The sequence below is a fragment of the Nomascus leucogenys genome, chromosome 22a (assembly GCF_006542625.1).
Source record: "Nomascus leucogenys isolate Asia chromosome 22a, Asia_NLE_v1, whole genome shotgun sequence".
In the NCBI taxonomy this organism is placed as follows: domain Eukaryota; kingdom Metazoa; phylum Chordata; class Mammalia; order Primates; family Hylobatidae; genus Nomascus; species Nomascus leucogenys.
The window spans coordinates 67,730,262-67,756,440 of record NC_044402.1 but is presented as its reverse complement, the minus strand read 5'-3'; the positions used below and the strand labels follow the sequence as shown (position 1 = coordinate 67,756,440).

The window sequence follows — 26,179 nt, the reverse complement described above, 5'->3', positions numbered from 1 at the left end:
ACATGTGACATTTGACATGCCAGCTGGAAAACCAAGTGGAGACTGTCAAGTAGGCAGTTGATTATTTGAGTCTGGAGTTCAGGGGAGTGCCTGAGCTCAAGTAATAAATTTAGAATCCATCAGCATACAGATGTGTTTGAAGCCATGAAAGCACATGAGATCACATACATTAAGTCGATCCTGCAATAACTCATGAGATAAGCAGTGTATCATTCCATTTTATAGATAAAAGAACTGAGGCCCAGTGAGAAGTTGGGTGAAAAAATTATCAATTACTAATTGATCGGAAGTTCTGCAGCTCAAATTCTTACTACATTGAACTTCTGCTCACAATGTATAAATAAGTGCAGACACCCTTTTGCATAATGATGGTCACAATACCTTTGCATTGATATGTCCCTTCTATTGATTACAGAGTATTATCCTGCTTGTTATAGATTTGATTTAATGAAGTTAAACCAGGTTCCACAGGTGTACAACTGTGCTGTTTGACAGATAAGTAAATACAGTGAGAGATTAAGATTTATTTTAATCTGGGCATGGCACTTTGGGAGGCCAAGGTGTGTGGGTCACTTGAGGCCAGGAGTTCGAGACCAGACTGGTCAACATGATGAAACTCTTCTTTTTTTAAAAAATAATTTTTTAAAAAGAGATTGATTTTAAATCATATATGCAAAAAGTAAAACTTTAGGCTGGGCTTAGTGTCTCATGCCTGTAATGCCAGCATTATGGGAGGCCAAGGTAGGAAGATCGCTAGAGCCCAGGAGTTTAAGACCAGCCTGAGCAACATAGCAAGACCTCAACTAATTAGCCAAGCATGATGGCAAGTGCCTGTGATTCTAGCTACCGGGGAGGCATAGATGGGATTGCTTGAACCCAGGTGGTCAAGGCTGCAGTGAACTGAGATCAAACCACTTCACTCCAGCATGGGCAACAGAGTGAGACCCCATATCAAAACAAAATGAAACAAAACAAAAGTAAAACCTCAAAAGTTGTAGTTTATAGACTTGTGCCTACTTTTACTGTGATTTGCTCTGCAAATTATTGGAGACAGCTTATTATACATGACAGAATATAAATTAGAAGTATAAATAGAAAACAAGGATCACAGAAAAGAAAAATATGAATATTGAAAGTATGGTTAACTGTATAAACCTCAATATTAAAAAAAGCAGTGTTTTTGCTAGTATTGAATTTTAAAGAAAACTATTCATGTATGACTTAAAGGACAATGCCCAGGACAATATGTTTATAGCAAATGCTGCTGAAAATTCCCTATGGGTTGGCCAGATGCAGAGGCTCACACCTGTAATCCCAGCACTTTGGGAAGCCAAGGCAGGCGGATCATGAGGTCAGGAGATCGAGACCATCCCGGATGACACGGTAAAACCCCATCTCTACTAAAAATACAAAAAAATTAGCCGGGTGTGGTGGCACACGCCTGTAGTCCCAGCTACTTGGGAGGCTGAGGAAGGAGGATGGCGTGAACCTGGGAGGTGGAGGTTGCAGTGAGCCGAGATCATGCCACTGCACTCCAGCCTGGGCGACAGAGCGAGACGCCATCTCAAAAAAAAAAGAAAAAAAAAAAGAAAAGAAAAGAAAAGAGAAAGTTTCCTATGGGTGTTTTTAAGTTAACTGTGAAAAAAATCTCACAAGTCAAGTTCTCTGACCTCTAAGCCACTTTCTCTAACAAGCAGACAGACTATTAATAGTTGGTAATTAATGTAAACATGGCTAACTAAACAACTTTTGGAATTAAGGCATAAACAAAAGGATAATTTACTAAATATTTCTTTATTTGCTGTAAACAATGACTACTGGGTTTTGAACTATGACGTATACATGATATCTGTGCAAAGATATCTCACCCAAAGCCCCACTTCTGGCTCCGAATTATGAGGCATCGTATCTCCTGTGGTTGCTGAAAGAGAAAATCCACCCTTCGACAACCCATAACCCTTATCCCCAACCCTCGCTTTTTCCCATGCACTGTCACCATGATCTCCTGCCTTCTTTCAAGTTTCTGCCCTACTACTCTTGTTTTGTAGTTCTACTCACTGACCCACAGTTTTGACAATGTTTTCCAATATTTAAGGTCCTAGGCCAGATGTGGTGGCTTATGCCTGTAATCCCAGCACTTTGGGGGCCGAGGAGGGCGGATCACCTGAGGTCAGGAGTTCGAGACCAGTGTGGCCAACATGGTGAAACCCTGTCTCTACTAAAAATACAAAAAAAGTTAGCTGGATGTGGTGGCAGGTTCCTGTAATTCCAGCTACTTGGGAGGCTGAGGCAGGAGAATCTCTTGAACCCGGTAGGCAGAGGTTGCAGGGTTGCAGTGAGCTAGATTGTGCCATTGCACTCCAACCTGGGCAACAAGAGTGACACTCTGTCAAAAAAAAAAAAGAAAAAAATTTAAGGTCCTAAACTCATTTAAGTGGGAATCTAGGCTTTCCTCTTCAGACTTTTTAAAGCATCACAGATCCTTGTTCACTTAGTAAAAATCCTACTATAAAGATGAATTCTGTCCTGTTTGCTCTCAGGGTCACCTAAAAACAGTGCTCTGCCTTCTGCAGAACTGGTTCCCAATTCTGGGGATGCCCTTCTAAGACCATTGTGTTACTTACCGAAATTGGGTGACCTGAACCGACTCAAAACCTTGGATTCTTTCGTATGCTTTTTTAAGCTTAGAAAGAGAACAAAGAGCAATGTGTTAATCGTTCTTCCCATACTTCAGAAAGACATTTGAGCAAAAAATTGATACAGACAATAAATAAATCAACAGTAGCAAAGGAGCAAAGAAAAGAGATACAGTGGGAAGTAATTTCATGTCATACAAATACAGTTAAAATAACAGTTGTGAATGTATACATACACACACACATATCCATACATACACACGTATAAAATGTATCTTTGAGATTGCTAATAAATTGTGAGTAACCAACTGCTTAGAATAGGAGATGAATTTGATGCCAGATCATAGAATAAATTTACCCAAAATCCATTTTTTCCTTATCAAAAACAAGCCATTAATTTTTGCAGGTACCTAGACTGAATCCATCTATTAAGTGTTTGCCCGGGTCTTCAGTTAGAGCTACACCTGAGCCAGCATCCTAGGCAGAGGGACGCTGATCTAGTTTTTATGTGACTTTATTATAAAGTTGAGAGTTTTGCTCAGTAACTCTTCAACCTCTAACAACAGAGTTTTCTTTATAGAACAAATCCCAAATGCTGACAATTGAGCTTAGATCGTGATTTTTTTTTTTTTTTTTTTTTTTTTTTTTTTTGAGGTGGAGTCTCACTCTGTCACCCAGGCTGGAGTTCAGTGGCACAATCTCAGCTAACTACAAACTCCACCTCCCGGGTTCAAGCGATTCTCGTGCCTCATCACCTGAGTATCTGGGATTACAGGTGTATGTCACTATGCCCTGCTAATTTTTGTATTTTTTAGTAGAGATTGGGTTTCACCATGCTGGCCAGGCTGGTCTCGAACTCCTGACCTCAAGTGATCTGCCTGCCTCAGCCTCCCAAAGTACTAGGATTACAGGCGTGAGCCACCGCGCCCAGCCCATAAAAATTTTGTATAAAAAATTAAAAGAGAAAATAATCAAGAAGCCTTAGTATATTGCTAAAATAAGTGAACAAAACTGAACACAAGAGAAGTGCAAAGAAGTCAGCTACCAAACTTTCCTAGAGAGAAGATGCTCAGGGAATTTCAACTGTGGGCAGAGCAAATAACTGTTCCATAATAGCTCACTGAAAATGAATAATTAAGAATATGTATTAAATATACATGCTGAATTGAAAACATTTGAACTTGAGTGTAGCAAACAATTCCTTATATAATAAGTAGAAAGTGCTTACTTGAATTTCAATTCCATTTGCATATTTGGAGTATATAGCAGAAGATGAATTCAAAAGGTCATTTGTAAACCTTTCATTAATTTTGAAAGTGCCCCAAATCTCTGTAGGAAATAAAAATAAGTTTACATACATAATAAATATCTAACTTGATTTTATTAGTAGCATACAATTATAGAAGTACAATTCGGAGTCATCTATTCAACAGTGATGTTTCAAATTTTTTTCATAAGAAATGTTCACCTAAAATAACACAGGATGCATACATAAAACCAGAGTTTTCAATTGCAGATTTGGAACAGTAATAGGGAAGTGCTGGTAATCAAGGCAACCTTAAAAGTAGGTAAATGCATGGCCTCTCATGTGTCACTAAAGAAGGCATTCACTGAACTCTGAAATGCATCTTCATCTAGGCAATAAGCTTGAGCATTGTCCCTATTAAAAATTAAATGATGACTGTAACAGCAACACTACTTGTTAACTCCAACACATTCCTTACTTACCCATTGCCAGTACTTCTCTGCAATGGGACAATTCTCTGTGTGGACAAATCCTATTTATCCTTCATTCAGGACCTAGTCAAATATCATCTCTTCCACAAGGTCTTTAATCCTCAGATGCAGAGTCTTTCTCTCCTCTAAATTCCTACAGTACTTTATCCCTATCTCCCTCCCATCCTCTTACATATTCCTAAACATTGATTTGTGTACGTCTCATCTATGCACGTCTCCACGGTACTGTGGGAAGCTCCTCATAAGTGTCATCCCTGTCTGATCCAGCTTTGTATCTTTCAAAGATGGATTAGACATGGACCATCCTTTTTTTTTCCTTTCTTTCTTTCTCTTCTTTTTTTTTTGAGTCAGGGTCTCACTTTTGTCACCCAGGCTAGTGTGCAGTGGCACGATCTTGGCTCACTGCAGCCTCAATCTCCTGGGTTCAAGCAATCCTCTTCCCTCAGCCCCCCAGGTAGCTGATACTACAGACACACACCACCACACTCAGCTAATTTTTGTATTTTTTGTAGAGATGTATTTTTGCCATGTTGCCCAAGCTGTTCTCGAACTCCTCCTGAGCTCAAGCAATCAGCCCGCCTTAGCCTTCCAAAGTGCTAGGATTACAAGTGTAAGCCACTGTGCCCGTCTTTCAAAACGTAGGCTTTCATCAACATTCATTGAAGAAATTACATTATTTTATTTCCTGTATTACAGCCTGGCCTCTGCAACTAGTCTCCTAATTCATAGACAGCAAGAGAAATTCTTCTGTGTGTCCTCCTAGAATTTGCCCCTGATCTGGGTGTAAAGATGGTGCTTAATAAGTAGTGTGTTGCCATAACCTGAACTGCTGTAGTCCCAGGAAGGAGAGCCAGTATTCCCAATTAAGCTGGGCTATTTCAGGCTCACTCTTTGCTCAGTTCCACCAATATCTGGCGCTTCCAGTTAACTGGAGTAATCACTGAAGGAGCTTCGTAAAGTCCTTCATGCCCTGGAGTCCGTGTCATTTGGCTCATCTCATCTTTCATTGAACATAAACCTAAGTTAGCCATAGCTCCCCCAGCTTCCACTGGTTTCCTAAGCTAGACTTTTGGCTTTTGTTCTGTTTTAACAAGGCATTCAGTACACATATTTGTTGACAATTGAGAGCATTTCTTTTAATGGAATCATTCACTATGTGTTCCTCCCTGCATCCATATCTCTAGACTCCCCTTTCCTTGAAATTGATGTTGGCAAAAGATGTGAAAAGAGAGTAGGAAGACAAATGTTGCTTACTCAAGTAGTTCCTCTTTTTGGAATTTTAGCAACTCTTCTTCAGAAATCTCAATAAAATCATATGATTGCAGAGCTGAGCTGGATGGACCTAAAGGTTGAAGTGACCTTCACATGTCACCATGTGTTTCTGGATCTTCTGTACTATGAAAGCTCTCACTGGGTCCAGCCAGGCCTAACGTGATATATCATCACTGTCCCTCAATCTCCCTGTAGACAAACGTTGACTAACTAGATAATGAGCTAGAGTCCCTTCTCTGTTGCATGTTGGGGTGGGAGAAGCCCCAGTCCAGAGCATTCTTAGTTCCTTACTTGTTCTCTCACAGAAATTAACACTCTGGCTGAGGTTGTTGAGATGACATTCACAGCTTGGGAGTGCTCCAGCCGTGCGAAGGTAGCAGTTCTGGGGATCAAGGCATGAGGGAGGAAACCAGGTGTAGCTGTCTTCACAGGTACACTGCAGGACCCCATTCAGGCTGTTGCAGTCTGCACAAAAAATAGAACTCAGTCTCATGGATTCTGGTTTATAAACTGACTACTACTGAGCCGTGATTTTATTTTATATATGTTTATTTTTCAGATTAACTTCCCACATCTTCTATGAGTTTTGTTTTGTTTTGTAGAATACAGTGGCACGATCTCAGCTCACTGCAACCTCTGCCTCCTGGGTTCAAGTGATTCTTGTGCCTCAGCTACCTGAGTAGCTGGGATTACAGGCACGCACCATCACCCTGGCTAATTTTTGTATTTTCAGTAGAGACAGTATTTTGCCATGTTGGCCAGGCTGGTCTTGAACTCCTGAGCTCGAGTGATCTGCCCGCCTTAGCCTCCCAAAGTGCTGGGATTACAGGCGTGAGCCACCACACCTGGCCCTGAGTAGTGATTTCTGATCCTTAGCTCTCACATGGAATCTGGACCAAGGATTTTGTTGGTGCAAAAGTAACAGCAATTTTTGCCATTAAAAGTAAAATAATGGTAATATTTCTCACCAAAAGCTAGAAGGATGAAACCAGGACAGCAATATATTCAAGGTAAGAAAATGTCCAACTCAATAAATTCTGAGGTTGGTATCAGAAAGCTAACAAACATGAAGCTACAACGCCTGGGATTAGCATGCAAAAGAAGGGTGTATGCCCCATATATAGCCACTGCAATGGAAGAGAGAAGCAGAAGAGGACATTTGTAACAGGAGAGTTGTTTAAAGGATTCTAGAGCGTATTTGACCACCATCTCATTGGAGGCTCCTTTCCATCCACCTGCCACCACTACCAAGTAGGCCTTACAAGCACGATGACAAAGGCAGAGAAACATTTTTGGGGAAAGTCATGATGAAAAGTTTCTCTAGTAGCAATCCTGTATGCCTGCCCCCTTCTATTACACCTGAAATTCCCACCAAAGTCGTCTTTTTTTTTCAGTAGATCAAAAACCAGGGCAAAGTCACCAGACACCTTTGTGAAAATATCCATGGTGTGCAGTGAATGGGTCTCAAGCTTTATAGCAACACAGAATCACCTGGAAGATCTCACCCTGGAGTTTCTGATCCTGTAAGTCAAGACGAATGAAGAATTTGCATTTTTGCTAAGTTTGCTAATGCTGCTGCTGCTGGCCTGGGGACCACGCTTTAAGAATCACTACTTCAGATCAATAATTTAACTTCTCTGAACCCCACCTTTGTGCTTATTAATGCTGTTTGCCAAATATTTCTTGCTGTCTTCCAGGTACACAGGATTGCATATCCTAGTCCTCTGAAGTTAAGTGGGGCCATGGAGCCAGTTCTAGCCAATAAGTTGTGGGCAGAATTACTGCGGTCACTTCTGAGTTAGAGAATTTAATTGCCTATGGAAAACCCTCCAGTGTTTCATTTATTTTTTACTCAGCATGGGTACATATGAGACAGGATCTGATACATCACTGGGTACTGGTGGCAACAAATACAGCCCTCTGCCAATCTGCAATGGACATGTAGCATGCAGAAGATATAAAGCGTTTATTCTTTTAAATCACAGAGATTGTAGGGATGATTGTTTCCAGATATACCCGCCTTCCCCATTTACATATCCAGTCACGGAGAGCCACCTTACATGTGGTAGCCTTTGCTCTGATAATCTTCATTAGCCCATGTGACCATAATAATGGAGGCTTCAAGAGCTTCAGAAAATTTCTCAAATCTCTTTTCTCCTTGGAATCTCTATAGGTCACCTGAAGCAGCAGCTCATATTCTTCGACTGGGCCTAAAGAGAGAAGGAGAGTCAGAAACCTTTTTTTCTGTCCGTGGGGAAAATATTGCTGAGGATGTGACTGAGAAACAATCATCAAATTCAGCCTGGAGGTCAGGGACTCTACCATGCTGCCTGTTCCTGAGTTCCTCTCATCCAAACATGGACTAAAAATGAACACTGAGGGTAAACACAAGCAAATGGTTCCCACACATGCCAAATATACGTCTGTCCCCTCACTTCTGCCAGGCCAGCTGCCCCAGTGCTGTCTGTCCCTCCCCAGAATCACTCTCTCAATGTTATACACTTCCTCAGGGCACACCCAGATTCAAGCTTCAGGTGTCAAGACTGAAGGGGGAAGAGGTGAGGAAATCCAAGTCAACCTTCCCTCCCCTGCCCCCAGCTCTGATCTCCTTGAAGTATCTCCAATATAAGACCCCTCAATCTCACACTTACGGAGAGCCCTTTCTTCTCTTGTGAAAATATTCCATTCGTTATCTGCGTTTGGGTATTTATATGAAATCCAAAAGCAAAACAAAACTAAACCTTCCCTTGAGGCTTGATGCACCCTCACCTCCAGCTCATCATTTCTGGACAGCACCTTTTCTTTCCCCACGGAGAAGCCATTAACTGATTTTGACAGGGAAAGGAGAGGAATCCTATGAGTCTTCTCCTATCCAAAATTCACTTAAGCCCATTCGCATAAAACTTGACATGAAATTCCCAGGGGCTTCAAGTTCCCCCGAAGCTCACCTATGAAAGACCCGACATCTCACACCATTGCACCCCAGTCCCATCTCTTACTCTCCCCAGCTCCTTACTGACTGGAGCCACTTCCCCAGGCATTGGAAGTCCCCTCTGAGTGGTGGGAGCTGAGATGAGTCCCACTTCTACTGTCCAAGCAGATGCGCAGTGGGGAACAGGGAAAAGGATGGCCCTGCTCACATCGTCGGGGTTAATGGCACTGGTTCTGGAGCCAGATTGACCGGATTTGAATCCTGGTCCCTGCCCCTAGTTCTGTGCCTTAGTTTCAATATCTGTAAAATAAAGATGACCACTGTACCTAACTCAGAGGGTCAGTGTGAGGGTTTAATTCATCTAATGCACTTCAAATAGTCCTGCCACATAGTAACATCCCAACAATAGTTGCTATATTTTTATTGTTATTTTTACTGTCAGGGAAATTGTATTCATGTCATTCCAAGTAGAAATATTGATTTCATTTTCCCAAAGAAGTGTAGCCTTGCATGGTGATAGGTGCTATGGTACTATTAGCACATTGCTGTATGGCAGATTTATTGCATGGTAGAAAAGCTATTGAGGACTGACCCGGGAACCTAACAACCGCATGTGCATCACTGTTTCTATGAGGAAATGTGTTCAGCACTAGAAACATCAGATCCACAAACTAAATTTCAGAACACAAACCATTTCTGGACTGGGGCTATGGCCATTAATTACATTGTTAGAATCAAGGCACAGAAGAAAAGGGCGTGTGTGAAGAGCTACCTGCCAGGTCTGATGTAAGATACTATGCTGTCATGATATTATTTAATCTTCACAAATGTCTTGCTCATAGGAATTACTGTCATTCTCCTTGTACACATTTGGATGTTTAATAATGTGCCTAGGATCATATAACCAGTAAGGGGCACCGCTGGGATTAGAACCCTGGTCCTTTGACACCAAAATCCACTGCACCATGCTGTCTAACAGAGCCTCACCTAGATGTTTTCTCTTATTCACAATGAGTTCTCTTTTTGTTTTGATGCCATCATTTCTCTGTTAAGAAGAAAAAAAAATAGTTTTGGTGAGACTTTGAAGAGTTGTGCTTCATAAGGCCTTCCTGAGTTTTCCAGATGAATTAAAGTCATGAATCTAAAATCCAAGCCAGGGATGGTGGAGAGGCGGCCAGGGAATGCCTCACTGGAGCAACTTTTGAGCAAACACCTGAAGGGTAAGAATATGCCTGGCAGGTGAAGGCAGAAGGAGGACACCAGAGCTGCTGAGAGAGGAGAGTGAGAGGAGAGGCACAAGAGGTGGGGTCAGAAGGTCTCTGGGGAGGCAGGTTGTGCAGACCTTTATAGGCCATGGAAAGGGTTTTACCTTCTCCTTAAGTGAGATGAGAAACCGCTGGGGAGCTTTGAACAGGGGAGAGACATGCTGTAACTTACTTTGTAGCAGGCTCAATCCTGAAGCCCAGCTGAGATCAGATAAGCACAGAAGCAATGAGTGCATTTCAGGGGTTGTTGAAATCATGCAGTCAAGAGACAATGAAGGTGTGGATCAAGGTAGCAGCCACTTAAGTAGTGAGAAGTTTTTGAATTCTGGATATATTTTAAAGGTAAAACTTTAAAAGTAATGCCAGTGGTTTAGATATGGAATGTGAGAAGAGTCAAGCATGATTCTTAAGGTTTTTTTGCCTAAGTAGCTGGAAAGATAGTGATACTACTTGCTGAGATAGGCAAGAAGGAGTGGGTTCAATTTTGGACAAATGAAGTTCGGAGGTCCCCTGGGTTTCCAGCTGGAAATGACACATAGGTAATGGATATGTGAGTGTGGACAGGGGAGAGGTCTGAGATGGAGCTATACAGCTGGGAGTCATCAGCATGTAGAGAATATTAAAACCATGGTCCTATAGGAAAGCATCATGCAAGAGAGTGTAGATAGGAAAGAGAGTGTCTAAGGATTGCTAACGTCCATCCATGTGATTTTTCTGCATCCGAGAAGCCATAGTAGAGCATGTGTTGAACTGGAAAAGATCTCTAAGATAGTTTAATCAAAGATCCTCCTTTTGCAGTTTGATCATCTAAGTTCCGAAGAGATGAAATGACTTACTTATCCAATGCCACACAGTGAATGTTGGTAATGTTGAAACAAGAACTCAGGACTTCTGATCTCAAGTACATTAAATTATGCAGTTGCAGTCCCCTAGAGAGTGAGGGGTTCTAAAAGTGCCAGAACAAGAGAGGAGAGATAGTTGAGAAGAGATATGAGACATAGCACCAACTCACCCCCAGGAAGCCACCGTGGCCATCAGTGAAGGTGAAGAAAGAAATGAGCCACAGCACTCCAACTTTCATTTTCCCTTGACTGAACAGCAGCAGTCGGGTGCATAGTCTGTGACTAAACAAGCAGGTTACCAGGTAAGGTAGAGGCACAAAAACAAGAAATTCAAGCCAAAATGTAAAAATGCACACAGTTGGAAGGCCTCACTGAGCTGATCTGAACCCCTGGGTGTTTGATTATGTTTCCACTCCACGGAACCTGTGACATCATGACTTCTGCTCCCATTGCAGACGTAGTAAATTTCCATCTTTACAAACTTACTAGAAAACTGCTCTAGAGCTCTCTTCCAGGTGATGGTATCTGACAAAACACAGGCTTTTTTTTTTTTTTAAATCGTGACTTGCTTAACATTGCAACTAGGTGCATTTAACATCAGTCTTTTATATTTCACTGAGGTTTCCTTTTCATTTCAGGAAAGAAAAACATTAAAATAACCAAAGACTCTTTAAACCATTAATACCAGGATATAATTTGAGCGTTTAAGCACATAAAAAATAATGAATCAATCCAGCAAATTTCCTTTTTCATAGTAGATATAATTAGCAAAAAGATGTCCTCGAGTTTATGGTTATCTCAAATAATTTAGGTAAAACTCAGTACATAGACCTGGTCACAAGATTAATCACTTATAACCAGGTTATTTTGCATCAAAAAAATCACAAAATGTTAGAATTGTTCTGTCTAATACAGTAGCCACTAGCCATGTGTGGCTATCTAAATTTTAATTAGGTAAAATTAAATTAAATTTAAAATTCAGTTGCTGAGTCACATTGACCACATTTGCAGTGCTCAGGGGCCACATGTGGCTGGGGGCTGCCATATTGGGTAGCTCAACACAAAACGCTTACATCATTGCTAAGTTTTACTCCACAGCATTGGTAGAACTTAAAGGAATATCCTCTTCTGACCTCTCAATGTTTCTTTTACATCTCACAGGAGAAGATGAGAAAGTTTGATTCCCAAACTCAAGAGTCCTCCAGTGGAATAAGTGTCCTTGCTTAGAAGTCCAGAGTACACAGAGTAGGGCTCTCCATCCAGCCCTTACCTTGCTGCCAGGGTGTGCTTAAACTTCATACAAACGCTGCCATCTCTCCAGTGCCACCTCACACTGCCCTCTAATCTAAAAATCAGAGAAAAGGCATTAGAGACAGGGAAGGACTACCATAGAGGTGGCCTGTGTTCCAGCAGAGACCTTTTCTAGGGCTTTCTAGGGCAGCATGAAAAACAGGCAATGTGACACGCACAGCTTTTGAATTTACCTTCTCCTTTTGGATGAATGGCCGTCTTATGCCCAACCTTTCTGTTTGCCAAAGACTCCTTGTAAATCTATTGCTTTAAAATTCTTTGGCAGTAGCCTGGGCTCTAGATTATTCTTTAGGGTCTTGTTTCCCCACAGTTCGTCTGCTCTGAGTTCTATTCCTTCCCGCCTGTGCTTTCTGCTTTCTAAAAGTGATGAATGTTTGTCTCTAGAGCAATGTTTTACAGACTTTCTTGACAGGATCCCATAGAAAGAAAGATATGTTATAATATGAATATATATGTGTGTGTGTGTGTGTGTGTACCTTGGATATTTTCTACTTGTTTTTATTTCATTTTTATTAGTCAATTGTTATATTCTACTAAACTGTTTTTGCAATACCCTCATGAAGTACAGTCACATTGCAGAGGGGGGTTGTGCCCCTTCCAGCCCCTTTTCCACTTTTTCTTCACTCTTTTTTTTTTTTTTTTTTTTTTTTTTTTGAGATGGAGTCTCTTTCTGTTGCCTAGGCTGGAGTGCTGTGGCATGATCTCGGCTCACTGCAACCTTCACCTTCCGGGTTCAAGCGATTCTCCTGCCTCTACCTCATGAGTAGCTGGGATTACAGGCGCCCATCACAACACCTGGCTAATTTTTGTATTTTTAGTCGAGATGGGGTTTCATCATATTGGTCAGGCTGGTCTCAAACTCCTGACCTCAAGTGATCCACCTGCTTTGGCCTCCCAAAATGCTGGGATTACATGCGTAAGCCACCATGCCCAGCCACTTTTTCTTCACTTCTAGGGAAGGAATTTTAAATTTGAATTTCCGGGAACTATTTAGGCCACAGTTTATAGTGCTGGAGCTTTCAAATGGGATAACAGTCTTGGTGCCTGCGGTGTGATCCGTTCTGCCTCTTTGTGCCAGAGTCTGCTTCCTGATGGGAGACCTGGCCCGCATGTGGCTCTCTTGCTCACTCTCTCTGTGTTTCTCTCTCTCTCTCTCATTCTCACCTCCTCTCTCACTCTGAAAAATCTTTCTCATACATGTAGTCCAGGCCTGAGGCTGTAAAGCCAGCTTGAGAAAGCCTGAGGACAGCTCTGGGCATTGCGAGAAAGCCCTCTCTCATAGACTCCACCTCTTTATTCCCTCTTCTCCCACCCTAGAGATATATTCTGGCATCCTTGGACTTGCTACAGATGGTAAACTCTAACTTAGTGTCAGAGTTTCAGACCAGTGAGGAAGGGAGGGAAGAGAAGAAAAGGAGAAAACATTTAGGAGCTCATTAGAAAATGTGGGTGTCCCTGTCTCACCCTAAACCTACTAAATCTTGGACAGGTCACACCCAGCTATGTATATTACAATTATTGTTATCGATACATGTCCTTGCTCTGTCACCCAGGCTGGAAGTGCAGTGGCGTAGTCATGGCTCACTGCAGCCTTGACCTCCTGGGTACAAGTGATCCTCCCACCTCAGCCTCCCGAGTAGCTGAGACTACAGGCTAATTCTTTTAATTTTTTTGCAGAGGCAAGGTTTCACTATATTGTCCAATCTGGTCTTAAACTCCTGGGCTTAAGCAATTTTCCCACCTCAGCCTCCACAGTGGGACTACAGGCATAAGCCACCATGCCAGGGCAGCCCACGTGTATTATTAAAGCTACACAAGCAATGCTCACATCCAGGCAGGTTTGAGAGCTGTTATTCTAGACTGTTTTAAGCATAGGAAAAACGATTTCTACAGGGGAAAGCGGCTGAGGGAGAGGTTGTGGCACCTGTGGCCTCCACTGGGCCCCCCTCCTCCTTAAAAAAATACAATAAAATAAAAAATAAAGATTTCTCCACCTAGCCTAGTCCTGTGATAGGAGTTCTACTCTGGGATTTGAAACCAAAGTTCAAGTGAGTCAGAATTGTTTTCTTTGCTTCCTGGGTGCATATAGCTCCCTCTGGGATACAGTCGGAAGATTTAGGAAGTAAAAATACAAGATACCCTCAAAATTTTGAATTTCAAATAAACAATGATTTTTATTAGTTAAGTATGTCCTGTGCACTATTTGCAACATTATTTGTTGTCTAAAATTATTTGTTTCTTATCTGAAATTCAAATTTAACTGGACATCCTGTATTTGACAACTAGTCAAAGGTGGGAAAAAATGAAATCTCAAGGCACATGGTCAAAATGGGCTCTGTAGCTGTACTAGCCAGGGTCCTGTTCCCAGCTTTGACATTTATCAACTGGATGCCCTTTGGAATTGTCTCAGGTTTTCTATACTTTGGTTTAACCATCAAGAATATGGGGAAAATAGTATTTAATTCACGGGCTCTTAGGAGAATTGAATGAGTACTTTGCAAGTAAAGTACCCAGAGTGGTGCCTAGTATTTCAACCTTAACCATCAGTTTTTATAGTTACTTGCTGGATTGTGTCAGAATTTGACTTCTCTGAGTGCACTTGGGTTAATTGATGGCCATCGCTCTGGAAATGGAGGGATCCCAGCTTTGAAGCAATAAAGTACATTTTTACAGTAATTGAATTATCTGACTCAAAGGAGGGTCCACAGCAGCAAAGATGTCAGGGATTGCTTTGCATGTGTGCAGGGTCATCATAAATCCCTCTGAACTTCGCCTTTAGTAAACATAAACCCCATGGTATTGTCATCGCTTCCCTTCCAAGCCAGAATGGTCCTGATTATTTAGAAATTCTCAGAATCCTTGTGTCTTTGCCACAGATGAGGAGCTGTTGTTGTCATTAGAGCATGACATGTTTCCATCACACCTTGAGCTGTGGCTGCTGGGGCCAGTGATGGCTGACCTGCAGCTGTGTGGGCACCAGCTTCCATGGGAAGGCTTGGCCATGGTGGGAACCCCCTCCGCACTTGCTTGAATTCATTCAGTGAATTCGTTCCCTGTCCTTCAGTTTATAGGAAACAATCATTAGAACTTGCTATTATGCCTCTGGAGAGGGCTGGCTGTTGTCTCCCTATTCTTTCAGTTATATACTTATGGACTCCAAATATCATTTATTTATGCCAACAGCTGTCTCCTTATCAACAGCAGGCTTAGTTGAAACTGCTCACACCTATACTTTCCAGCATTCTTGGCAACAATCTAATCTTAGGCACGGTTGAACTCTGCGCTGTTTCTCTGGCATCAACATTTGTGGGATTATGTTTCTTTCTCTATAAATAGAATTCCCAGTAGAGCTGTCTCTTTCCTGTCCATCTTGGCCTCACATGCATCCATGTGTGCACACACATTGACGAAAAGAGCAGGTCTCCACATAGGATCTAAAAGAAATTATGACTCAAAAAGAATTAGGCAGGTGACCTGTAAAACCTTGGTTTTGTTTTACCTCTCATTTTATCAGTTTTTGATAACATTTTCATTGGCATCTATCTTTTCTAGGAACCGCTGGGCCACTTGCCTTTGAGAAAAGCTCCTGTGTGTTTCTGTAACTGGACAGAGACAGAGGAGAAGACAGCTGAGAAAACAGGTGGGAGGACAGAAAAGATAGCCACTTCCATCTTTGGAAAAATGTTTGGAGGTTTGGTAAGTTATATGAGCGAGACAAACTTCCTCTGGAAGGACAGTAATTTAAAGTCATTTAAAATCTCAGGGAAGGTCTATATACATGTGTGCACAGTAAAATTGTAAACACGTTTTATATTTTAACATGTTTTAGCACATTCATGTTTATAAACACAGCAGGAAGAGGTCTGGATGAATTACACTGTAACCTCATGTTTGTACCTCTTCTGTGAGGATTTGTGAAAGTTAAAACTGTGGGCTCGGTTTCCTCCTTTATACAGTGAGGGGAAAAATAAAGTGAGCTCAGATCTATTCACATTCAGGTTTCATTATTACATGCCCATTCTCCACGTTCTATTTGTAGGTTACTTATTTAATTGTTCTTTTATCAATGTCTGGCAGTCACCAAACCTAACCCTGGAAAGATGACCGATTTCTACTCATCTTTATTCTTGTTTTCTCCTCAAACTGGTTATTAAATTCTTTAACATCTTTTGAGATGAGCTAAGAACCTACTAAAAATTTAATTATTGGGTTCAGAACAGAGGTATAATTTTTAAGAATTCTGGACTTATAAGTCTGGAAGCGACAAAAAGAATTACTTGGCTCAGTCACTCCTCCCCCAGGACACTTCGCCAATCTGCTAAACTTGTATTTGTTCAACTACCGTATACTGACAGCCTCCAATTTCCCAGGCATTGTGCCATGCACTGGCTGTTAACAATATCGTCATGCAGGATTATCACACATGGTAGCTCCACGCCTCAAGAGAAACTCCAAGAGCCACAATCCAGACCCACTTTTGGGAACTTCTGGTTACCGAGAATCTCTGTTCTGGGATCCCTATTTTAACTCTCCCATGTTTCATTGACTGGTTGTGCCTTCAGAGTCCAGTTTGTGACCCTATCTCCGAATCTGATCCTTTTCCATCCCAGAATTGAGATATGTGCTTATAATCCTTTGCCACTCATTAGAACTTCATTCAGCTCAAGAGTATTTCTCCTGCTGCTGGTGCCTTCAGCCTAGCACAGCTGTCTGCTCCTTCCTAGCAAGGATTCTGTTTTTCTATTTAGTCTGCACTTTGCATCTGAGAAGAGCTTCACTCAGGATGATTTGTTGTTTTTAGCTCATTGCTCAATATGCCTTCTGGCTTTCTAGTAGGGTTCATTTCCCACAGAAGACCAGTCCAGCTCATTTCCACTGTAAAAGGCTTAGCTGCCAGCCTCATGGGTTGGCTCCATTCCAAACCCTTGTAACTGAAGGTGCTCACCAGCCACTTGTGGTTCGGTATAGCAGGAGTGACCATGAAGCCCTTAAAAGATGATTAATGGCATTCCGCAAAAGGTGCCGAGCTCTTTCTTCCAGCCAAGATTTCAGCTTAGTATCAGGACCCAGCCTTCCTGTAATTCCTAGGTAGGGCTCATGTCTCATCTCCTCTACTCGACTTCATTTAAAGTAGGTAAAGTCCAGATAATTTGAGCTTCTTGAATTGTTTGCTTTTAAAAATAAAAAAGTACCTGAACAGAACTCCAGAGAGGTGATAGCTACCTAATAAAAAGGAATAAAATAATTCCTCCTAATTTACAAAGTGTTTTTTAATAAGTTTTGATTTGATTATTTTGGCAATTGTGTAAGTTAAGTGGAATTTATTTTCATTTAAATTCTAAATACAAAGAATTTCTTAACTATTTCCCTAAATTTCTCAGCCTAAAGAATCAAGTATTTCCCTTAGACTATGAGCCGGTTAGTTTTTGTTGCCTGGGGCGTGATTTTAATAAAATCACGATTGTTAATTTGATCTCCACCTGAGTTCCTTACAAACAATTCTTTTTTCAGAAAAAAGGAAGAACATACATTTCAAGGCTATCTTCCTGTTCCTGCATTAATTTGCATGTTCTCACAGTGGCAGCTAAGCACTGGGTACACATGAACATAAAGATGGAAACAATCAACACTGGGAACTCCTAGAGTGGAGAGAGAGCGAGAGGGGGAAAGGGCTGGAGAGCTACCTATTGAGCCCGGCGCGATGGCTCAAGCCTGTAATCCCAGCAATTTGGGAAGCGGAGGCCAGTGCATTGCTTGAGCTCAGGAGTTTGAGACCAGCCTGGGCAACATGGCGAAACCCCGTCTCTACTAAAAATACAAAAATTAGTCGGGCATGGTGGTACGCACCTGTGGCCCCAGCTACTTGGGAGGCTGAGGTGGGAAAGTCACCTGAGCCCTGGAGGTAGAGGTTGCAGTGAGCGAAGATCACGCCACTGCACTCCAGCCTGGGAGACAGAGGGAGACCCTGTCTCAAAAACAAAACAAAACAAACAAACAAAAAACAGCTACCTATTGGGTACTATGCTCACTACCTGGTGACAGGATCATTTGTACCCCAAACCTCAACATTACACAATATACCTATATAACAAAACTGCACACGTACCCCTGATGCTACAATAAAAGTTGAAATTACACAAGAAAAAACAAGCTATCTTCCTGACAAATATGATTGTCCTCAGTGTTGAAGGAGAGTCAGGAGTCTAAGGATGGAAACACAAATGATCAGGCCTGCTGGAAAACCCCTGCAGAACAGGCTCTGTGGGACCTTTATATATAAATGGTTGGATTAAAGATGTCACAAACTCTTCTTGGGTGATCTATTTTAAATAAGAGTAAAACATACTTCTCCAACTTCTCATTCAGTGCTCACACTGATAAATCTTCATTGTTTCGAACCTACCAAAACCCACTAATTCTTTATGTTTCCCTTTACATATGAATAGTATTTTCATCATAATTTTCTTAAAAAGTAAAAATAAGTTTTAAAATCATACTCCCCAGATGATTCTTCTAGAAATAGAACCATTTGACTGGCATTCCGCCTATCCTGAAAATATCACATCAATTCATTCTCAGAAACCATCAAGATTCTACACCATACAGAATGAAAAGCAAACTCAAGATCATGGCAGTTTTGAACTTCCACAATTTGCCCTCAAACTTCCCTTCTATTAAGCTTCCTTTCACGCATCTGAATTCCAGGCAAACCAGGATTTAACTTTTAACTTTTCTAAGTTAAAAGGAAAGTGCTGCTTCAAAAGGTTTATATATTTGGAGTTTTTATAGACACGGCCAAATTGCCCTCCTAACCTGTACCCATTTATAGTCACTGGTAAGGTGCAGAAATGCCTGTTTCATCACTCCGTCCACAGTATCTTTTTAATGTTCCCGAACAGATAGGCAAAATTTTTGTCTTTTTGTTTTAATTTTCCTGTATTTGATCATCAGTAAGTTTAAGCATTTTTCAGGGATTTACTGACCATTTGTATTTTTTTGCAGCTTGACTATTTAAGTCATTTTCCTAAGTTTTTCTATAGGAATGTTCATCTTTTTCTTAAAAATTGTGTTTCAGGAACTCTTTTGTCTTTGTCACTCCTGTTATAGGTATTTGCTCATGGTTTGTAGTTCATCTTTAAACCTTTTGCATTATTTTCTTCTGCACAAAAGATTAAAGTGTTCATGAAATCACATCTGTTAATCTTTTCCATTATGGATTTTACTTATTCATTTTTACTTTTAGTTGTATTTAGAGACAGGGTCTCGTTCTGCTGCCCAGGCTGGAGTGCCATGCCATGATCATAGCTCACTGTAGCCCCATCCTGGGCTCAAATGATACTCTTGTCTCAGCCTCCTGGGTGGCTGGGACTATAGGCACACACCACCACACCCAGCTAATTATTTTTTAATTTATTTTTTTGCAGAGACATGGTCTGGACATATTGCTCACACTGGTCTTGAACTCCTGGGCTCAAGTGATCCTTCTTCCTCAGCCTCTCAAAGTGCTGAGATTTCAGGTATGAGCCACCACACCCAGCCCCATTATGGATTTTAAACTTAGGGTTGTGTAAAGAACGTGTGGTTTTGTTTGCTTGTTTGTGTTTTGAGACGGAGTTACGCCCTGTCGCTCAGGCTGGAGTGTAGTGATGCAATCTCTGCTTACTGCACCCTCTTCCTCCCGGGTTCAAGCGATTCTCCTGCCTCAGCCTCCCTAGTAGCTGGGACTACAGGTGCACGCCACCATGCCCGGCTGATTTTTGTAGTTTTAGTAGAGACGGGGTTTCACCATGTTGGCCAGGTTGGTCTCGAACTCCTGACCTCAGGTGATCCGCCGGCCTCAGCCTCCAGAAGTGCTGGGATTACAGGCGTGAGGCACTGTGTCCAGCCAAAGAATGTGTTTTCTGTAAAAAGATTGGAAAACATTCTTCTACATTTTAGTCTAACAGTTAGTTCTTTAAATTATTTTTAATACACTTAAATCTTCAATCTTTCTTAAGTTAATTTAGGTTTTGGGACGAAATAAGTAAATATTCAATCCTGCCGGAATTTATTTAGGTTTTCAGATTTCCTTTCATTTCCTCCAAGTGAATAGCCAAGTTTGCCAACTATATTTCCCAATGAAACCATTTTTTATCTAGACCACCTTGATAATTCTGTATCAATTTTATCTATTTATTTTAAATTTTATTTTTAATTGACAAATAATAATTGTACACATTTATAGAGTACCTAGTGATGTTTTGATATATGTGATATACAGTGATCAGATCAGGGTAATTAGCATATCCATCATCTCAAACGTTTATCATTTCTTTGTGTTGGGAACATTGAATATTCTACTTCTAGCTATCTGAAACTATGTATTATTATTAACTGTAATCATTCTACAGTGGTATAGAACACTAGAATTTATTCCCCCTATCTAGCTGTAAGCTTGTTTAATGAGGCCCATCTTTTCCTATAAAATTCTGACCTAAATATATTTTTAAAATTCTACTGCTGTCTACGTCTTTTACCAATTACTTGCTTAATTGATACCTTGGTCAACAACGTAAAAGAGTATGATATGCCTAAGAAATATATCATGAAGTGTCTTATCAGAAATAATTAGCTTGATTCTCTAAGAGATGAAGCGTAGGGAAGTCTCCAAGTAGAGTCAGGCTGCATGCAGTACAAACACAAGTGTAAAAGGTGTTCATGGAAAATATAATCTGCTTAACACAAATTTTCTTTACCCAAAACTTGGCAGGTGTGAATCTGTTGTACTATGACAGGCTGTCCCAACTTCACAAATGTATAATAAATATCTGCTTATCCCAAAACAATAAAGAAACTCTTATCAGGTTTTAAAGTTTTGCCTTCCAAGAAAGAAGAAAAGAATAAGAAAATTTTCTTAAGGACTTTAAAGTCTTTAGATTTGTGGACCTCTGGAGATTAAAAACTGACATTTGCACTAAGACCAAGAAGACACCATGAAGATCTGATAATGCTCATCAATAAAACATAACTAGAGTTTGCAGTTTTAGGACTGCATACCTCATTGCTGTTCATCTCTGTATTTTATTTATTCAACTGACTACACATAGGAAATTTATTTTAACTCTATGAAATGCTAGGGCATATTCCACTTCTATTATTAATTCCTATGAATTTTCATTCTCAACATGCCAGATCCCAGTTTCCATCAGCCACTGACCAGGAGGCTCTTTGAGATTATCTGTGGCTTATTGGGGAGGGGATGTGATAAGAAGGCTTCCCTTCCTTAGTGGTTTTGTGTACTACGGGTTGAGTTTATCAAGGCTTGAACCCAGCTGTGAATGGAAGAGGGTATGTTTCAGACCACGATGCTATAGACCTTTAGCACTATCCCTCTAAGATCCTAAATTGTTTTCACATCTATTAAAACCATGTATCTCCGGGTGTGGTGGCTCATGCCTGTAATCCCAGCACTTTGGGAGGCCAAGGCCAGTGGATTACTTGAGGTCAGGAGTTTGAGAAGAGCCCGGCCAATATAGTGAAACTCTGTCTCTACTAAAAATACAAAAATTCACCAGGTGTAGTGGCAGGTGCCTGTAATCCCAGCTACTCAGGAGGCTGAGACAGGAGAATTGCTAGAACCTGGGATGTGGAGGTTGAGGTGAGCCGGAATTGTGCCGCTGCACTCCAGCCTGAGCGACAGAGTGAGAGACTCTGTCTCAAAAATAAATAAATAAATCGATAAATAAAATAAAATAAAACCATGTATCTATCCAGTCAAGAAATCTGAAGGCCTTGAAATCTTGCGAGCACTACTCTTCTAAGACAAACACAATTTAGGAAAATCTCAAGACATATCTATTTGGCAACAGCGTTTCCCCTTCTCTACAAGCTATGGGTGTTCCCTGCCAAAGAACATTAAAAAGAGAACCAGGCGGCTGGGCGTGGTGGCTCCCGCCTGTAATCTCAGCACTTTGGGAGGCCGAGGCAGGAGGATCACGAGGTCAGGAGATCAGGAAATCCAGACCATCCTGGCTAAAACGGTGAAACCCTGTCTCTAATAAAAATACAAAAAATTAGCTAGGCATGGTGGCGGGTGCCTGTAGTCCCAGTTACTCGGGAGGCTGAGGCAGGAGAATGGCGTGAACCCGGGAGGCAGAGCTTGCAGTAAGCCGAGATCACACCACTGCACTCCAGCCTGGCCAACACAACGAGACTCTGTCTCAAACAATAAAATAAAATAAATAAAATAAAATAAAATAAAATAATAACCAGGCAAAATATTTTGAAAGTTACAAATATAAACATTTAGATTAGGTAGGTTACACAACACAGTTTCCTAAGTGTGTCCTTAAGCAAAATTGTGAATTCAGTGACACTTGTCCTGGGGACGCCACTCCCCCACTTTCTGACTTGTGCACCCTTGTGACGCACACCCCTACCACTGCTAATGCCCTCAAATACCCAGTACCCTCTTGCTTCTGCCAGTTTTTACTTTATTTACTCTCAGCCAAAGCACTAAAATCATTTATTTATATCCAAATTTGAATGAAGGTGTTCATTTACTTTCTTAAAAAGATGTTTGCTTTCCTTTAGTTGTGTAATGAAAGACATCAGAAGGCGCATTGTTGTGAAAGTATGGTGCTTTCCTTGCCCTCGGCCCAGCAACAGACAGACCCTGTTATGGGGACACTGTCCCTGTTTTTTAAGAAATTTACTCTCCTTTTAGAGAAGAAAGACATATGGGGCATCCAACAATAATTCACGTCGGCTTAGGGTTGTGCACAAAAGGTGAGTTTGCAAGTTGAGCTTGTCAGACTCCACAGGCATACACTCCTATTTCCAATCTTAATGCTTATTGGCACCATTTTACAAATGAAATAACCAGGACAAGACAACTAAGTAATTTGCTCAATGTTTTACTACTTGTCAATGGTTGAATAAAGTATTATGGGACCATTATTAGAACACTGTTGTCAATTTGGGTTATGGTTAGATAATGAGTGGTGGTTTCTTAATGAAAACAGAGCATAATAAAAGGCTTGTGTTAATATTCTAACATATTAAAGAATGTACTTTTATTTATTTTTTGTTATTCTCGCCTCTGTTTGTAATCTCCAGCCCATGAGTGCTATTATCAAGTTGAGCTTAATGGCTCTCAGCACGAAAAAGCCAAGGTCATCACTTCTCCACGCCTCTCCCACCTTGACCTTCTTTCTATACCTCCTTCAGTGTCTTTCCTTCATGCAGTCTCTGGCATTGTACATTACATAGGCTATCAGGTTACATAAATGCATTTTTCATGAAAACAAAGAAAAGAGAAAAGAAAAATTATACATTTTCAAGGCCTCTACTAAGAAAATACAGTGTGTCATTTTATATTTATTTGGGGAAGTAGCAAGAGAAATGGTTAGTCAATTCTAGGGCTTTTTGGAGTTAAATTGAGAAGTACTTCCTGGGTATATATGGATTCAGGCAAAGCTTAAATTAATTCACCCTAAAGGAAAAATAAGCTTAATTCTCTCAAGCATAATTTTATTTTAAGAGATTGCAAGGGTTAACGTATTATGAATTAGTAAAAACCATATGACTGATACTTTAACAAGTATCTTTGGTGGAGCCCTTTTTATTCTAGGCAATCTATCTCCCTGGCACATCAGAACAACGGGGGTCCTGCGTTATCACAGAGGGAAGAGTGTGCTTGCAGTCAGAAAATCTGGAGCTTGAGCCTCAGCCAATCACCTCATTACAGTTAGTAAGCGGGTTGAAATCTGTTGTTTCTGCTCATTGCTTTTTCAACTCTGTTCCCTTATTTAACCATCTTCAGGAAATGAGATATTGAAATCAGAATTATTTTTTCAAGGAGAGAAAAAGTAATTTCAGATTAACAGGTAGTATTGGTCATCATAATACACGTTCTTAGTAATCAAAGTACAGTTATTGGGCTTACCTGGTGATTTATCTCTTCATACCACAACTCGAGGGAGCCCTTCCTTCAGTATACGTGTGGCTCAATCACTTCTTATGCTGTTTTGAAAGAAAGTATTAGTATCTGAGCCACAGCAGCTCACTGGCATGAACACAGGCTCACTGATCCATCAGCAATTCCTGGCACACATTACTGCCCGTGCAGGTAGACAAGCCTGGGACACACCCCCTTCAAGAAGGAAACAAAATACTTTTCTGCTAACTCCCCCTCCCGCTTAAAGTCACTATCAGGTCTTGTAAGAGGAAGGAGCACAGAGCTCAAGACTTAATGATTCTCCCAGCAGATATAGATGGGTGTCTGAAATCACAGAAGGGAAATGGGAGAGAAAAGCTCTAGGGGAATGTGGAACACTTTTGCCCTAGATCGGTTTACTACAAAATGCTACTCCATCAAATCTTCCTGTCCAACCTCTGAACACACTGGGTCATACCCTATAAAGCTGAAGGAATGCAGCCCTTCATGCATAATTCCAATGAGGAGAAGTGGGTAATTCCTGTGGGGTAGAAATAAGAGTAGATACTGTTTTTCCTTTTCCACCTTTTTCATTTAAGACTAAAGAATGAACTAGCTACTTTCCCAGATAAAACAACCTCAGACTTCTGGGTGGGGTAGTGCCAAAGGAGCTGTGGCAAAAGACAGCAACAGGGTGGATGCTGGGGTGAATGCTTTTGGTGTGTTTTTTGTCCTTAGAAAACCTAGAGTGAAACATGATTAACTTCTTTAGTAAAGATTTGTTTTCTTTCCAAGGAGTCATCCAGTTTGAAAACTATGAAAGGTCAAGATTTTTACGTGCTGTATCTTTAGCCACATTGGCTCATAAATTACTTTTGGTCAAGGTAATGAGCTACTAACAATCAAGTCTAAATTAGCAATTTGTCATTCTGTTATGGAATAATGAAGGGGATAATAATATGTTAATTCTCAAAAATGCCACCGAAAAGAAAGCAAAGGATGTCTCTGAATTCAATTAATTTATTAATTTTCTTTTGTTTCCTTTAAGCACTCCACATTTTACAAATGACTTGAGCTGGCTTACAATGTTAATGCATAAAATAAAATAGTGTGAGAATAAAAATTTTAAAATCATTATAAAAGCTCTATATAAACTATAAAAAAGGAAACTATAAAACTAAAGAGTCAATTAAGAAAAGTAATGCAAATAATAATCCCTGAAATTATTGTTTCATAAATTTGAAACTTATCTCTAGGGACAGAACTTCCTAACAGTTAAAGAAAAGGGGAAGCTAGTCAGGTACATTGTTCTCACAATCAGAAAAGAGGAAGCATCTATGTTTTCATGAAAGAGTAAGTAAATTCTAATAGAAACATCTTTTTTAGTGTGAACAATATTCCCGTCAACATTTGAGCTTCTAATTGCATGTTGAAGACCTTTAGTGCTATGTGGGCCTAAACCCAGTATGACCTACTTGTCTTCCACACCAGCTGGGCCACTGATCCCTATCATACTCATCATGATTGGGTCTGGGTCTAGCCCACTGAAAAAGTTATCAAGAGAACGGGGCTTACCTGACTAACCCCAATTGTCAGGTAGACTCAAGCTTCAACCATTGTTCCTTTGTCCCCCATCAGCCTGGGTGGAAAAAAGCTAATCTCATAATCTAGTCGAGTTAATTCCATTCTCCTTCTGCTTGTTTTCTGCAGGGTTTTGCCTGTTTCACAGTCCACCAAATATAACTGTAGACCAAATTTCCATTCCAAAAGGATAAAGACTTCCAGAAATACATACTCTTACTCAGTAGGTCCAATGTCTAAAGTTTTAAGATGAGAGATGCCATCTTCTCAGTTCAGTGCCACCCCTTTCCTATTGTCTATATTAAATTGCAAGTGTTTAAAGTAATTCACTGGCATTCTAGTAGGAATGTGTTTATAAAATGGAATCAATAACCTACTAATCACTAGGGCAAGAAAGTGGCCATGGAATTGGGTGGAAACAGTTAAAATGACCAACTAGTATGGCGTTTAAGGTGGTGAGGGCTTGAAGCTGAGATGGAAGCTCTGTTACCCACATTTGGCTCATTGTGTCATTGCAGCCCAACAACTTCCTAGGGCCAAGGTATGGTCCTCAGAACCAAAGGAAATCCTACATTGTCTCATTATACCAAAAACACTTTAACAGACACTAGTAGGTGAGGCAACTAGTAGACATCAATGATTCCATGAGCACATTGATTTTGGAGAAAATCTGAATCCAAACAGAT

The 26,179-nt window shown here is 40.7% G+C and overlaps 1 protein-coding gene across 3 annotated transcripts in view; it reads right to left on the bottom strand.

Moving 5' to 3' along the window:
* Positions 1–24,063, bottom strand: part of ADGRF1 (adhesion G protein-coupled receptor F1) — a 42,183-nt gene extending 18,120 nt beyond the window's left edge. Inside the window, exons 1-8 of one of the 3 annotated variants that reach the window (XM_003254200.2) lie at positions 23,922–24,063; positions 10,855–10,966; positions 9,565–9,622; positions 7,706–7,855; positions 5,937–6,110; positions 3,865–3,965; positions 2,625–2,683; positions 1,776–2,386 (exon numbers count right to left, since the gene is read on the bottom strand). In XM_003254200.2, coding sequence (XP_003254248.1) covers positions 2,341–2,386; positions 2,625–2,683; positions 3,865–3,965; positions 5,937–6,110; positions 7,706–7,855; positions 9,565–9,622; positions 10,855–10,923 — 657 coding nt within the window. In that variant the 5' untranslated portion in view covers positions 10,924–10,966; positions 23,922–24,063 and the 3' untranslated portion in view covers positions 1,776–2,340. Of the gene's footprint in view, positions 1–1,775; positions 2,387–2,624; positions 2,684–3,864; positions 3,966–5,936; positions 6,111–7,705; positions 7,856–9,564; positions 9,623–10,854; positions 10,967–23,921 lie in introns of those variants that run through there. The other 2 variants (XM_030802802.1, XM_030802803.1) reach the window with 2 other exon arrangements.
* Between the last annotated feature and the right edge of the window lie 2,116 nt (positions 24,064–26,179).